This window comes from Trachurus trachurus (assembly GCF_905171665.1).
Source record: "Trachurus trachurus genome assembly, chromosome: 3".
NCBI classification, from domain to species: Eukaryota; Metazoa; Chordata; class Actinopteri; order Carangiformes; family Carangidae; genus Trachurus; species Trachurus trachurus.
This window is the reverse complement of record NC_139893.1, coordinates 10,784,068-10,799,326: the sequence shown is the minus strand read 5'-3', so window position 1 is coordinate 10,799,326 and position 15,259 is coordinate 10,784,068. Positions and strand designations below refer to the sequence as shown.

Below are 15,259 nucleotides of genomic sequence, written 5' to 3'. Positions count from 1 at the left end.
AGTTCCCATCATCCCTTGCGCGCAGCCGGATGTTCGTGTTGCACAAATCTGGCGCTGATCTATCCGGGTACTTCATTCACTGCTTCCTTTCGCGCCGGGTAACCGGAGAGCCGTGCGTCCATGTGCGCAGTGACTGGGAATTGAGAGTCCTCTGAAATATAAAAAATCCGAGCCGTAAACAGAGTTTTCGCAATGGATCCCGAGTCTTTGGTCGAGGCCCTTCGGGGGACGATGGACCCCAATCTGCGGGAGGCCGCGGAGAGACAGCTGAACGAGGTAAAAAAGTTGATGAGACAAGCCATTAACGGTGGTGGTGGTGATGGCAGTTGTGGCGCGGTCTCTCCGCTCGGGGCCTGGGCCCCGTTGACAACATCAAGATGGTGCGATCTATACGCAGACCGGACTCAGCCGCCGTTACCGTGACAGATCCGGTGCTAAAATCCACTCCACGGGATTCAGATAAACGTTACCGTGCCGTTACGTCTTTACTTTAACACCAGCTCGATGACACTAACCACGAATTCTACAACGCTGCGAATAATTTTAACTGCCAACGTTACCAACGTCAACGTTAGCCCGAGCCAGCTGTGTGGCTAATGCTAACCAAGCTAACCCTTCTTGTTATGCTGAGGGAGTAATTGTTAGCTCGTCACACGCAGTTTCCACACCCAGAATAAAATGACCGACGCTTTAACTAAGAGATTGTGATAAGTGAACGCCGGTCATGGGGTTTAGTCGGGAGTGTTTAACAGCGGGATGCTGATGTCTGCTTTGGCTAATATCTAGCTAGCTAAGCTAACGGAGCTACTTGTTGGATCGGCTGCTGTAGCTACATAGCTGCTGCTCACGTGTCACTGTGACAAGCCCCGAAGTGATGACTTTTATTACAATAAAATTGAACTATATTTATATTTGTCAGTTTCCACCGTCGTTTCTCTTATCCATATTTTATATCTGGTGGGTTACTTTGAGATCTACAGCGTGAAAATGTCAAAACCGCGATTTTTACGCTAAGCGACCTCCATGTGAGCCATGTTAGCAATACTGTGTACTCCCAAAAAGTTGTCTTGTGTCCTCACACGGTACATGTGTTTTACTTTTGATTGGTAAATTACAAAAATGTAAGTGGCAGCTTCGAGTAAAAAAAAATAGTTGGTCATATTTGAGACTCAGCTGGAGAAAGTTGATGATTTAAAATGAATCCCATGGTTAATATTTTACATTTATCTATTAAAGGTAGCAAAAGGAACTTGATCAAATAAACATCATGTATGGACACTTTCACTATAAAACTTGACTTGGGCACATTTTTTACCAACACTTGGCAAGTAGGTTGTGCCTCACTGACTGTCTGTCCATGTAATCCCAGCCTGACTCAGTGATATTAAGATCAGCTCTGGGAGGGCCAGACTGTTCTTCTAAATGGTGTTAACATCAGTCAGTAAATGCACCTACAGTGTCCTACATGAAGCAAACTGAAGCATTTCAATTGTGATCTCATGTGTTGTTTCCTATTTATAATGTTTATGTGTATAAATATTTTAAGGTGATAATTTAGTCATAGCACATGTGGTCACTGGTCAGTGTGTTTTGCTCCTAGTAACCCTTCCTCCATATTTATTTTTGGCAATGCAAGGGGGTTGAGTTTTTTTTTGTTTGTTTTTTCTTAAACACCCACATATGCACTGATAGTGAATGGCATAGCCAGTAAACACAAACACACACACAACTGGCTGGAGTTATTCGAGTTGCGTATTGTCTTCTGGAGGTGGATGGAGTAAATCTGTTCGAGTGCATCATTTCTAAATACAGTTCTTTTGCTTAGTCATAAACTATGACTCTGATTTTCATGGAAAGTGTCCAGATAAATATTGAATAACTCTGGACAAGATGCTACCACATGAAAGGTTTCATGACAGAGGAGCTGCAGTGTGGCTCAAAGCACTCACTAATGATGTACAGTGTTGGGAAGCTCTGCATACCAGAGTGATGTGTGCTATATCACTTCCCACCTTTACATAGGCACAGGTGCAAACTTCATGCATTTTCTTCATAAAGGAAAAAGTAACCCACAACTCTAATCGTATTATAGATTAGACATTTGACCTGCATGTGCAAAAGGGACTTGCACTGTCGTAGACCCAAAGCCAGTTAATGTGAGCATCTGTTTAAACGTTAAAAGGTTTTTTGAGTAATTGCTCATATGGTATTCAGGTTTTGTACTTCTCACATTTTTGAGTTGTGATGAACATTGACTATTTTAAAAATTGAGCCTGCCTTTTAAAACATGATGTATTGCAATAAAGGTCACAAAATATTCTTCAGTTTTAAGGAAGGTAAACAGGCAGTGCCCGTCTTTGTTGCCTAGCAATGGAGTTTGCATGACTGAAAGCTAGACATGTGTAGTCAACTTGCCATGTCAAAAATACAAATTCCTTATCAAAAAGTTTAAAGCCATGTAGTGTTCATTGATTACAGTACAACACTGACAGCTAGAAGTAGCTTTCATGCAAACTATTGTGAAAACAACTTTATATTAATTAGATAGTATTGAAAATCACCTGATTGCACATGTTAAGACTGTTTTTTCTAACCGGTTTATATTCGGCTGTTTTCTCAACTCTGATTTACAGGGTCACACCCAGGTAAACTTTGTGTCTACTCTGCTGCGTGTCACCATGTCTGATCAGCTGGATTTGCCTGTCAGGCAAGCAGGTGAGTCTAAAACTTCGAACTTCGACATGTAAAAATACATTTACAGTTGTGATAAAGGGACATGTGAAATAAAATTAGATGGTGTAAATCTGGCATATTTTAAATGCTCTCTTCTTTTAAAGAGTCATCCAACATAAAGGTCCAGTCCCTGCTATCTGCTGGTGACATAGGGAGTTGCACCAGTAAACTCTTTACAGTGAACTGGTTTGTGTAATCAGATTTGGCGAGGATGCTATTTAAAAGCTGAGGTGGAGGTTCAACACAGCAAGGTGCAGGATGTGCCCTGATACAGCTTATTGGAAAAAATATCAAAATAAAAGGTACTACATTTGTCATTAGGACAGATGTTAAAATAAAAAGTTCAGCCTACCTTTATAGATACTTTTGTTTCTCATTGAATGACCTGGTGTTACATTGAGACTTAGATTTTTATCCCACATTCAAAATCAATAAATTGGATTTTGAGAGATACATGTGTAAATAATGGATAATTCGCATCATCACAGCAATGTTTTTCTGAAATTTTTATTGAGTTCAACCCTTTTAAGTGCTTTGACACACAGTCCATGCTTTTCCCCTCTTGTATCCACATAAAGTCTCTGAAACACCCTGGCACTGTGTGACTTACCTCTTTGTTCTGCATCTGACTCCAATTTTTCAAACTGCATTAGATGAGAAATAGAGTTGATTTTCACCACGATCCCAAGCTTAACAGGGCACTTGCATAATAGTTTTTAAAAAAAGATAATTTAGAGATGATGCGTGATTCACACTTGTGTTTTTGTGAGGCCAAAGTGCCACGCTGAAGTGCAGTGGACACGGATCGGTCGTCGGTTAAATATAGCTTGTTTCACTTTAGTCAAATGCTTCTCTGGGAGGAAGGTGTTAATGGAGGGAAAAATCAATGGTCAAAGTTAAACTTTTGGCCAAAGTTATTGCATAGATAGCATCTGAATCATTGTGTGGCCACCTCCCCAACTATCCATAACCGTACTAGTAAATTAAGCTGTTACAGAGCCGTGCTTTAGAGCAATAAATTACTTTTCCAGCTGTAGGAAAAATGTCTGACGGTGTTTAGAGCAGAGTAGTGGAGGAGAAGCTCTGTCAGACGGCACAGGAGCTGTCAGAATCAGATCACAAGTGAAGCTGATTACAAATCTCCATTGTCTAAATTTATTGTATTGGCACCGAGTCAGTCACTTAGGCTGGGTGGATTGTAGTTCATTAGGCTCCTGTCTGGCTTGATGCTACCAGACAAGCCAATATAACAATGCTGTTTTTTTTATTTTTGAGGAAACGATAGCTGTACTTCTCCGATGACCATTTTATGGGATAGGCAGTTGGTAATTACATAACCTTTGATTTTATATATATATTACGATCTGTCTCTGGACAACATGAATAAATGTGGGTTTGAGTTGTAGTTGAATCAGTATTGGCAGCGTGTACAGAAAGCTCTGCTTCTGATATTTCTCCTGCCAACCAAGTACAACAGAGTTAAATGTGATGGAATAAACTGCAAATGAAAACTCGGTTGTATTTTGTGTGGTAACAAAAGGAAATTTAACCTTAAAAACCCAGCACCCTGAGCGCACACAGTATTCTGCACAGCTCAATGCTACCAGGGTTAATTCAGAAAAAAAAGTGGTCCCATGGTTGCTTTTCTTTTTCTTTTTTTTGAAATTGTCAATTCACAGAAGCCTCAGTCCTCACAGTTTATGTGTGTTTCAGCCTCTGGACCAGAACCTCAGTTTATTCAGTTTTATAAATGCAAAGAAATTGTACTTTTTTTTTTTTGCATTATGGCAAGAAAATTGTTTAAGGAACACATTTTAATTTTGCCAGTTCGGTCATTTAGTGCTTGCAGCCATTTCATTCAGCAAAACATTTTCAAGGAGTTATTTTCCACCTGTCAATGAATGTAATTTATAGGACCGATTCTTAATGGCTTTTCATTGTCGGGGCGATAGTGTAGTTTGGTGGTCATAGGCAGAGGGGGAGGAGGGGAGGGGGGGGGTTAATGCTCTGTCAGCATTGATAGGCTGGATTATGATTGCCTCGCCAGCGGTGTAGACATTTGTGTCAGCAGTCTGACGTCCGCCTCACTCCTCTACTCCCTCTACGAGCCACAGAGCTCAGAGTGGGGCCCCACATTGTAGATGTGAACCCAGCTGGCGAGCTGGTGCGACATTCAAAACTACTGAACTACAGACGGAAGAATTTATTCTCTGCAGCTTGGGCTTTAAATGGTTCTGAATTCACACCAGAGTGTCGTACACAGTCATGATGATGTAAATGCAGTCGGTATGATGGGTGCACATTTGGGAGTTGCATAAGGTTGCACATAAGCAGAATTTTTTTTTTAAATGACAAATGTGGTTTAGTGAGTTTGAAACGCCCCTATAAAGGAGCAGACGGTCACAAGTGTGTCACAAGCATTTTGATGAACTGTCTCAAACTGAAACTGACAAGTTCTATCTTACAAATGAAACAGCACACCACAGAGTGCTTTGTGGCGAATAACACTTTGTATTTTAGACACATTTTTACCAGCAGGCATACATTACATAATGGATGTTTTTGATTTTGGTAACTGCTCTGACCTTAAAAGGCTGACCCAATGTGTTCCTTCTCCTTCTAGGTGTGATCTACCTTAAGAACATGATAACCCAGCACTGGAGTGATGGAGACGGTTCAGGCACAGAGACTCCTGTCAATAACATCCCTGAGGAGGACAGGCAGTTCATTCGAGACAGCATAGTGGAGGCCATCATCCACTCCCCCGAGCGCATCAGGTAACCACATGTCACCCTGTTAGAGCGAGAGGAACTCGGGAGATTTTGTTGTTCATTCATGTTCCTTCCTCATCTTTGTTTTTCTCATTTTACCAACAAAAATCAACCTATAAATCTAAAACTTCCTTTTTTTTAAAAATCCTGTCAGGGTCCAGTTGACGACATGCATCCACCACATGATCAAGCATGACTACCCCAGCAAGTGGACGACCATCGTGGACAAGATTGGCTTCTACCTGCAGTCAGACAACAGTGCAGGGTGGCTGGGCATCTTGCTCTGCCTCTACCAGCTTGTTAAAAACTACGAGTACGTCGGTTTCCACTCTTCACATTTTCTACTCTGTAATAACCCTTTGGCATCCTGGGTTAACACTGACCCTCTGTGTAACCTTATGTGCAAAAACAGGTATAAGAAACCAGAAGAGCGTCAACCTCTAGTGGCTGCCATGCACATCTTCATGCCCATGCTGAAAGAACGTTTCATCCAGCTGCTCCCTGACCACTCCACCGACTCTGTCCTCATTCAGAAACAGATCTTTAAAATCCTCTACGCCCTCTTCCAGGTAACGCCACAATGACAAACTTCTAAATCTTTAGCTCTCTTGAAATGTGCTCATCCTATAAATGCTCTCTGTTGGTAAGATATCTATATATAAATATATTAATGACTTTCTCATTTGTCGCTGCAGTACAACCTCCCCCTGGAGCTCATCAACAGACAGAACCTGACAGAATGGATGGAGATCCTGAAGACAGTAGTTGATAGAGATGTTCCTCCGGTAAGCAGACAAAAACAAATTCAGCATTCCCTAACGCTCCTCATCGGTTGTTCAGTCTCTGAGATGTGCACATGTAAGTTCTGTACCAACACTATATTTTTGCTCTGTGCAGGAGACGATGCAGATAGATGAAGACGAGCGGCCAGAGCTGCCATGGTGGAAGTGTAAGAAGTGGGCCCTTCACATCTTGGCTCGCCTGTTTGAGAGGTGAAAACCCGTCTGTTCTGTTCTTGACTTGCTTTCAGAAATCATATATGTGCACAGCAAACATTAACCCTGTTCACTCCTGTGTGCAGGTACGGGAGCCCAGGCAACACAACCAAAGAGTATGCAGAGTTTGCTGATCTTTTCCTCAAGGAATATGCCGTTCCTGCACAGCAGGTAAAAACTGATGTCATGTCAGCAGCAGCTTTTCTGTCATATTGAACCATGGAGACCATGTCACACATTAAATAAATGTCTTTTTGTATTTGTCTACTAGGTGCTGCTGAAAGTCTTATACCAGTACAAGGAAAAGCAATACGTGGCTCCCAGAGTACTCCAACAGACGCTCAACTACATCAACCAGGGCATAGCACATGCACTGACATGGAAAAACCTCAAACCACACATTCAGGTAAGAGTACAGCATGTTTGTTATGCTGAAACTATAATTAATTGGCTTGATTGTGACAGTTGAAGCAGCACTACTACCAGAGAGTTTGTTCTCATACACTCAGTATTATAACACAGTTTCCAGTGGTAGTTCAATATCTGTACTAGTTACTAGGGGTGTAACGATGCACAAAAATCACGGTTCCATACCTACCTCGGTTTTGAGGTCTCGGTTCGGTTCATTTTCGGTACAGTAAGGGAACTAAATGCAAAACATAAATTTGCTTGTTGTTTTTTAGGAATTTTTCTAAACCAAATTTACACGTTTTAGTCAAATGTAATTATTTTACCATTATACAAAATATGAATATACAATAAAAAATAGAATACTGTTGTAAAGTGCTGCCTAATACTTTTTCACATGTAAAGTGCAGCACTAACAGTTCAAGCCACTGGCGGACTGGCCATAGGGCAACGTGGGCAAATGCCACAACGGCTGTCTGACGATGCGGCCGCTCGGCCTCAAATAAATAAATTAATAAAGCGGATCATCACGACGGCACAGTGCGTAGTGTCAACTCACCCGTGCTCAGCGCTGTACCAAACCAAACGCCCCGTACCGAAACGGTTCAATACAAATACATGTATCGTTACACCCCTAGTAGTTACTGTGTAAAGAACATGCAACTTTAACCACAAATGGTCTCAAATCGAGTGGCTGCCATCCACTGTGTTAACACCTCTATCTAACTGTGACTTTTTCATTCTTGTGTCTCAGGGCATCATCCAGGATGTGGTTTTCCCCCTCATGTGTTACACAGATAGCGATGAGGAACTGTGGCAGGAGGATCCATATGAGTACATCCGCATGAAATTTGGTAAGTGGAGAAAGTTGGTCCGAAAGTAGTCCTGTAATTAAGTGATAAATAACCATAACTCAAATTTTTTGTTATTTGTTTTTCACTTTCAGATGTATTTGAGGACTTCATCTCTCCAACAACAGCAGCCCAGACACTGCTCTTCACTGCCTGCAACAAGAGGAAAGAGGTGAGCTGATATATATTTATTTATTTAAATTTTGCTTTGTGAAAGAGTGATCCTTCCTCCGCCCCCCACTATTCAAATTTATTGCAGCCCTTAAAAATAACCCAAGGTGTTTTCTGTCTCTGTTTGTTAAGGTGCTGCAAAAGACTATGGGCTTCTGCTACCAGATTCTCACCGACCTCGCCTCTGACCCCAGGAAAAAGGATGGTGCCCTCCACATGATAGGCTCTTTGGCTGAAATCCTGCTGAAGGTAATGAGCACCCACCTGTTTTCACCATCACTGCCCTCAGGAGCAGGCGGTCGTAAATAATGGACCAACTGGTGTAAGAGATGAAGTTGATTTATCCATGAGATTATTAGAGATAGTGAAAAGTAATTAGGCTGCTTAATTGTGCCCTGGTAAGCTATTGTTTTATATTAAATTGGTTTTAATATTTAATAGCCATCAACCAAAAAGTCAAGTGTTGATGCTGTGAAGTTTTCATTAACTCTGAAGAGCGTCTGTTGTAAAGTGAGTTTGAATGCCTGGTGAAATCTGAGTTTATGTCGTCGTCTCCACAGAAAAAAATATACAAGGACCAGATGGAGTTCATGCTGCAGAATCACGTCTTCCCCCTGTTCCGCAGTGAACTGGGCTACATGAGAGCCAGAGTGAGTGATGATCTAACAGACTGACGTCACATTTCGTTTGATAACAGTGCTGATTAATGTGTTTTTTTTTGAACGAACACAGCCTGGTAATATCAGCACTCATCCTGCCACATGTTCACCACCTCTTACAGGCCTGCTGGGTGTTGCATTACTTCTGCGAGGTGAAGTTCAAAAGCGACCAGAACCTGCAGACGGCTCTGGAGTTGACCCGCCTCTGTCTAATCAATGACAACGAGATGCCGGTTAAGGTGGAGGCTGCGATCGCGCTGCAGGTTCTCATCAGCAACCAGGAGAAAGGTGAGCATGTGAAGTCATACAGCTTGTGGTTTTCCGACTGCAGTGTATACAGGAATTTTTGTGTAATTCAGTAGTAGTTTAGTGTCTAATCAAACCCATATATTGTGTTCTTCAGCCAAAGAATACATCATCCCCTTCATCCGGCCAGTGATGCAGGCGCTCCTGCACATCGTCAGGGAGACGGAGAACGACGATCTCACCAATGTCATACAGAAGATGATCTGTGAATACAGTGAGGAGGTCACTCCAATTGCAGTGGAGATGACACAGCATTTGGTACGTGCAATCACACTGTCCACTTAACATTTTGTGAAGAACATGTGTACAGCTTTGGATAACTGCAACAATAAGCAGTTAATACAATCAGCCAAACATGTGGCAGCAGTGAAACATTAATGTTTACAACATGGCATGAGCCTGTGGAGTCCAAGCCACAAAGAACAGGGCTCATTTTTGTCTTGCAAATGCACTCGTATAGAATATGCTCAGTGTTATTTGACCCTCAAGCCTAATGTATTGTGATGTCTCATACATTACTTACCCTCTGTAGTACTTTAAAGCGAAAGCTAAAATCACATATGTTAATCTCTTTTTCAGCAAGTATAATAACCCCCAAAAGATGACTCGGTCAAATGTCTAATGATGAAACGGTGATACACACATACCAATGGTCCATAGACACGATCATAACCTTCTCTCTTTCAACTCTCTGACAGGCAATGACGTTCAACCAGGTGATTCAGACGGGGCCTGATGAGGAGGGAGGAGATGACAAGGCTGTGACGGCCATGGGCATCCTCAACACCATTGACACGTTGCTGAGTGTGGTGGAGGACCACAAAGAGGTTAGCTTTATAGCCGCTGAGCACGCTGCCCACACCACATACATCACATACACATACACACAGACACATACACACACACTCCTGGCTGATCGCTCATCTCAGTGCCACTTCCTCTGCAGAAGCAGCTCCTGGTCTGCTGTAGCATTCCTGCCAACACACTTCAGCCACCCACCAACTCCTGGGAACACGCTCTGTTCTCACCGTGTTCAAAATGACTCAGAGGCTGAGGCAGACGCTAGAAATAGTGCCGGGGCACACTGCCACCATGTCTGCTGAAACATAGGGCTGCTGGTGCTCGAAGCCAAGAAGGCATTCGATTTGACCAAGCATTGCTTTACGCCGAGGAATTTTTTGATTGTGCAACAGTTCAGCTTGGGTTTCAGCGATCCTTGATGTACGTCACTGTTCTGCAAAGAACTGTGATTATTTAAACTTCACAGAACGATTATGTAAAGGAAATTTAATCTGTTCAACCGGTGTAGATGTTTTTAGAGGGGAGGTGGCTTCACTGAACGGCCACACCAGGTACACAAACGTTAATAAACAACATAAACAGGTGCTTATCCTCATTGTTTTGATAAATAATAGAATCGGTCTGAGTTTTAAAAATGGCACTTTGAATGTACGTCTTGTGAATGTCCTTTTTGTGTAGCAGTTTTAATATTTGAAACATGTTAAATTATGCTTTTAACATTTGGTTAAAATAAGCTTTTGTCGGAACTGACACTAGCATTGGAGGATACACTCCAACACACACTCTATACATCTTTAATAATGGTGCCTTTAACCTCTCAAATGTATTACTGAGTAATTTTCTTTTGCATTTTCCTTTCTGTATTGATGAAATCCTCATTGTCTGTGCTGTTTCAGATCACCCAGCAACTAGAGGGCATCTGTCTGCAGGTGATTGGCACCGTGCTGCAGCAACATGTATTGGGTAAGCAGGACCGGCTCCTCCCATGCTTCTATATTCCACCTACGCTATAATGGTCTTTGTCTGTTTGATTTTATCTATCGAGGACAAAAGAATCGTGTTTAGCATCAGTCGCTCACTGCTGTTTGTTTTTGTTTCCCTTGCTCAGAGTTTTATGAGGAGATCCTCTCCCTGGCTCACAGCCTCACCTGCCAGCAGGTGTCACCACAGATGTGGCAGCTCCTCCCACTGGTGTATGAAGTCTTTCAGCAGGATGGATTCGACTACTTCACAGGTATGTGCTTGTGGAAAACGAATACTTAAATTTATATCCAAATGAATATGTGAGTTTCAGCTGCTATGTGTATGTATGTTTTTCCCTATGAGGTTGTCTGAATTATTTTTTTTTTTCCAGATATGATGCCTCTCCTTCACAACTATGTCACAGTTGACACAGACACCCTCCTATCTGACACCAAATACTTGGAGATCATCTATAGCATGTGCAAGAAGGTATAGTGGAGCCATTGTTGACACTATGATCATGGATGCAAACAGCGCGCCGAAAAGCGAAACTCGCTTTTTTCATGACCAATTAGGTGACTTGTGTGAATCGTTCAGATCCGAAGAGTTTTTGTTTTTGAGGAGGGGGGGGGGGGTCTCAGCTGGGGTCAGTAAAATGTTTTTCTAACAGGCTGACAGTGACAATCACGTGAAACTGAGGCAAACTCATTCATGTTTGTCTCTGATTATACTGATAACAGCCGACCTCCAATGTAGACGCGCGACATGCGCGCTCATTAAAGCAGCGCGTGTCCGCGTGCAGTCGGTGCGGCGGCGACGCCGTTTTTTCCCCGGTTCCCTACGTAACTGTGTCAGGCAGGTGTTTCCACGGAGCTCTGCCCCGTTTCAGAGGTGAAGGAGAGACGTCGCCTCCGCGATGTAGAATGTGTTCAATTAAAGTGAAACTAACACATTACATTACACACTGAATGAAACATCCCATGTCTTTATTTATTCAGTTTATTTTAATAGTAATAATTATGACTAACATTCAGTGAAGACCTAAAATTCATTATCTCCAAAATTGAGATATTGCAAAGGATTTCTTTTTTTAAGCATTTTTAATATAGAAATGTTGGCCTTCTGAAAACTATGTCCATCTATATGCACTCAATACTTGGTTGGGGTTGAACTACTGGAAATTGACTTTTGACTCCCCCCCCCCCCCCCCCCCCCCACGCGCCAGACAATTCCTCTCTTTTTTGGTCCTGACCCGTTTGCATCCCTGTATAATGTTATAGATGGCACACTGGTGTGTGTGTGTGTATACTGTACATGCTGAATTATTTATGGTGATCCATATGAACTCTGAGCTTTAATTTGGTCCGTCTCTTCACACAGGTCCTGACAGGTGACCCAGGCGAGGATCCTGAATGCCACGCAGCCAAACTGTTGGAGGTGATCCTTCTGCAGTGCAAAGGCCGTGGCATTGATCAGGTCAGTGTCTTACCAAACCAAAAGCGTACATCTGCGGGATGCACAAAGATATCTGTTAGGCTGGGAATTAAAAATATAAACGTGTTGTATCTTATCATTGTTGAAGTTTGCTTTAATTATTATTATTTATTTTACAGGTTGTGCCCTTGTTTGTGGCTGCTGCATTGGAGCGTTTGACGCGGGAGGTGAAGACCAGCGAGCTGAGGACCATGTGCCTGCAGGTGGCCATTGCTGCACTTTACTACAGCCCCCCTCTCCTCCTGAACACGCTGGAGAATCTCCGCTTCCCCAACAACACTGAGCCAATCACTAACCACTTCATAAGCCAGTGGCTCAAAGATGTCGACTGCTTCCTTGGGTAAGACCAGTTTCATGTGCAGTTTTTAATGGGTTTTTTTTAAGTGAGCACTCCTGATTAGTAATTTGAACACTGTTATCATCAGAAGTCCCACTAATCGCACTGTTCGACTTGCTCCCTTCACAGCCTCCACGACAGGAAGATGTGCATTCTTGGACTCTGTGCTCTGATTGACCTCGACCACAGGCCTCAGGCTGTCAACCAGGTGGCTGGCCAGCTCCTCCCAGCAGCCATCCTACTGTTCAGTGGCCTCAAGAGGGCGTACGCCTGTCGAGCAGAGCATGAGAACGACGAGGACGATGACGACGAAGATGGAGAGGAGGACGACGATAATGGTAAGGCACAAGTGTTTGATGTATTCATGTTTATTTCTAGTCATTAAGTCCTACTGGGTGTGGTGAGTTAAGGTGTACCCGTAATCCTCTGTCCTCTGTAGCTGAGCTGGGCAGCGATGAAGACGACATTGACGAGGAAGGTCAGGAGTACCTGGAGATGTTGGCGAAGCAGGCAGGAGAAGACGGAGACGACGAGGACTGGGAGGAGGACGATGCTGAGGAGACGGCGCTCGAAGGCTACACCACAGCCGTAGATGATGAGGACAACTTAGTGGACGAGTATCAGATCTTCAAAGCCATACTACAGAGTAAGATGCAAACCTGTTGCTGGGAAGCTTTGTATTGTATTGACCTGTCTATTAGAAATCAAAATGAAACAGTTGAGTAAAACAGATGTGTCCAATGCTGTACATGGGTCAGTAATTTCACTTGTCTGTGTTGCAGATATCCAGAGCCGTGACCCAGCATGGTACCAGGCACTAACACAAGCCCTCGACGAGGAACAGGGCAAACAGCTTCAGGACATCGGCACACTTGCAGACCAGAGACGGGCAGCACATGGTGAGCACCAGATGAGACTCTACTTGAATTGTCCAATAAACCGCTAATACAGCATCTCAGTCTGGCAAATTGTTTATTTGTTTTAGATGCTACAATTCATTGTACTTTTGTTATTGAAAAAAAAAAAAAAATCTAAATGCTATGACTAATGTCTTCATCTATATGTTACGTGGGATTAAGGACATTGCATTATTCAGAAGCTTTACCCACTAACTACCTGCTAATACATTTTCCATTCAGAAAGGAAATGAGTGCATCTGTACGCTAACTAATTCAATAGTCATTTTCAACACACTGTAGACGACCCTGTCTGTGTAACCTACCACAATGCTTGTGAGCCAAAATTGTGGTCTGGAGTTGAATGATGAAGCTTCTTTTGTTGCATATTTCTCTCCCATCATTTTCTGTCATCTCTCTCTATTGTAATAATAAAGCCATAAATGGCCAAAAACTGTCATTAGTACTGAGACATTAAACGAAGGTGTGCAAGAATCTGGGGTGGTGGATGTGTTATGTCCAACCAGGAAAGCTTTGAACAGCTACATATGATATGAAATCTGTCTAGCGTTGTAGATCGATAGTGAGCAACAGTATTTTTTGTGGTTCCTAAGTCCTGTTGCTTCATCATCTAATTACAGAATCCAAGATGATCGAGAAACACGGCGGGTACAAGTTCACGGCGCCAGTGGTGCCATCTACTTTCAACTTTGGAGGCACTGCTCCAGGAATGAATTGAGTCATCTGTTCTACTTTTTATTACTCTGTGACTGATTGTAGTGAAGTGAAAAAAGCTTGTGTTGTTCCCTTAAGTAGTGGTTCCAGAACTGGTTCTTCTCAGTCATTCTTCAATCTGTCAAATGGGAAATAGCACCAGAAGATGTGGGAAAGCAACCAAAATGCAACCAATGGCTGGGGAAAACAAACCAAGAACTTGAGCACGATGCAAGAGAAGAAGCTCTGAACAACGTTGTCTTCTGGAGCCCGAGTGTGGAGGGGATACCATGACGGCAACTCTTTTTGTTTTTTTCCCACTTAAACAAAATTGGGGGATTAACCGTTAGAAATTGATAATGGGACTTAATATTTCATTATCACTGTTGTGGCCAAATGGCCGAATAAGATTATACCTCTGGTAGTGGTGATATCTACGTTATTTTCTGCATAAACAAACACTCATGTTTATGTACATACAAGCCAAGGTTATTGATTTTTCAAGTAGCCTTGAAAAACAACCAGAGGCATTTGTAAGGTGTCAACAGCTGTATTCATATGTAGCATATTGGATACTTCATAGCACTATGTGATGCCTGATCTCTGTAAATTAATGACTAGCACTTTCATATTGTTCAGGTCTCCTAGCCTTCTGTATCAGACTGCAAATTTTTTAAATTGAAGACTATTTAAAAAAAGAAAACAGCTGTAACTTTGTTACTTAGCAAGCGACTTCTGTAACGACTGGTTGTCATGCATCTGGTTACAGAGTGGATCAGTGAGCAACTCAGAAACATTATTGATTTCAGGAAAAAGAGGATGCTCTTGGTGTTCAGTATGGCTACAGGACATGTGTTTGTGAGCACTGAAAGTACAATTGGATACATCATTGAAGCATGTACAATTGGACTTATCGTGGAGGTCTCAAGCTTTTGGTTGGTGTATGGATGAACCATCTATATATACAACAACATATTAAAAAAAAAAAAAAGCTAAGGGAATTCATGACCATGAGTGTTTCCTTATACAGGCTCAGTTCTGTTTCATGAATGTCTTTTATAATTGGTTGTGCTAGAAGAGCTACTTTTTCTTTACAGATTGTAGAATTATCCGATACAGCACTGTTCATACATAACTAGAATTTTTGTATATAAATGGCA

The 15,259-nt window shown here is 42.3% G+C and overlaps 1 protein-coding gene across 1 annotated transcript; it reads left to right on the top strand.

Moving 5' to 3' along the window:
* Window positions 1–69: 69 nt before the first annotated feature.
* Window positions 70–15,095, top strand: ipo7 (importin 7). The gene is made up of 25 exons (XM_083969257.1): window positions 70–276; window positions 2,634–2,715; window positions 5,357–5,510; window positions 5,659–5,817; window positions 5,917–6,073; window positions 6,200–6,289; window positions 6,402–6,496; window positions 6,586–6,670; window positions 6,771–6,905; window positions 7,662–7,761; window positions 7,854–7,930; window positions 8,062–8,178; window positions 8,490–8,579; window positions 8,711–8,876; window positions 8,992–9,152; window positions 9,593–9,721; window positions 10,592–10,658; window positions 10,804–10,929; window positions 11,050–11,147; window positions 12,039–12,134; window positions 12,272–12,492; window positions 12,619–12,827; window positions 12,929–13,135; window positions 13,272–13,388; window positions 14,027–15,095. The coding sequence occupies exons 1-25, from the start codon at window positions 193–195 to the stop codon at window positions 14,122–14,124; spliced, it is 3,120 nt and encodes a 1,039-aa protein (XP_083825383.1). The 5' UTR covers window positions 70–192; the 3' UTR covers window positions 14,125–15,095.
* The last annotated feature ends 164 nt before the right edge of the window (window positions 15,096–15,259 follow it).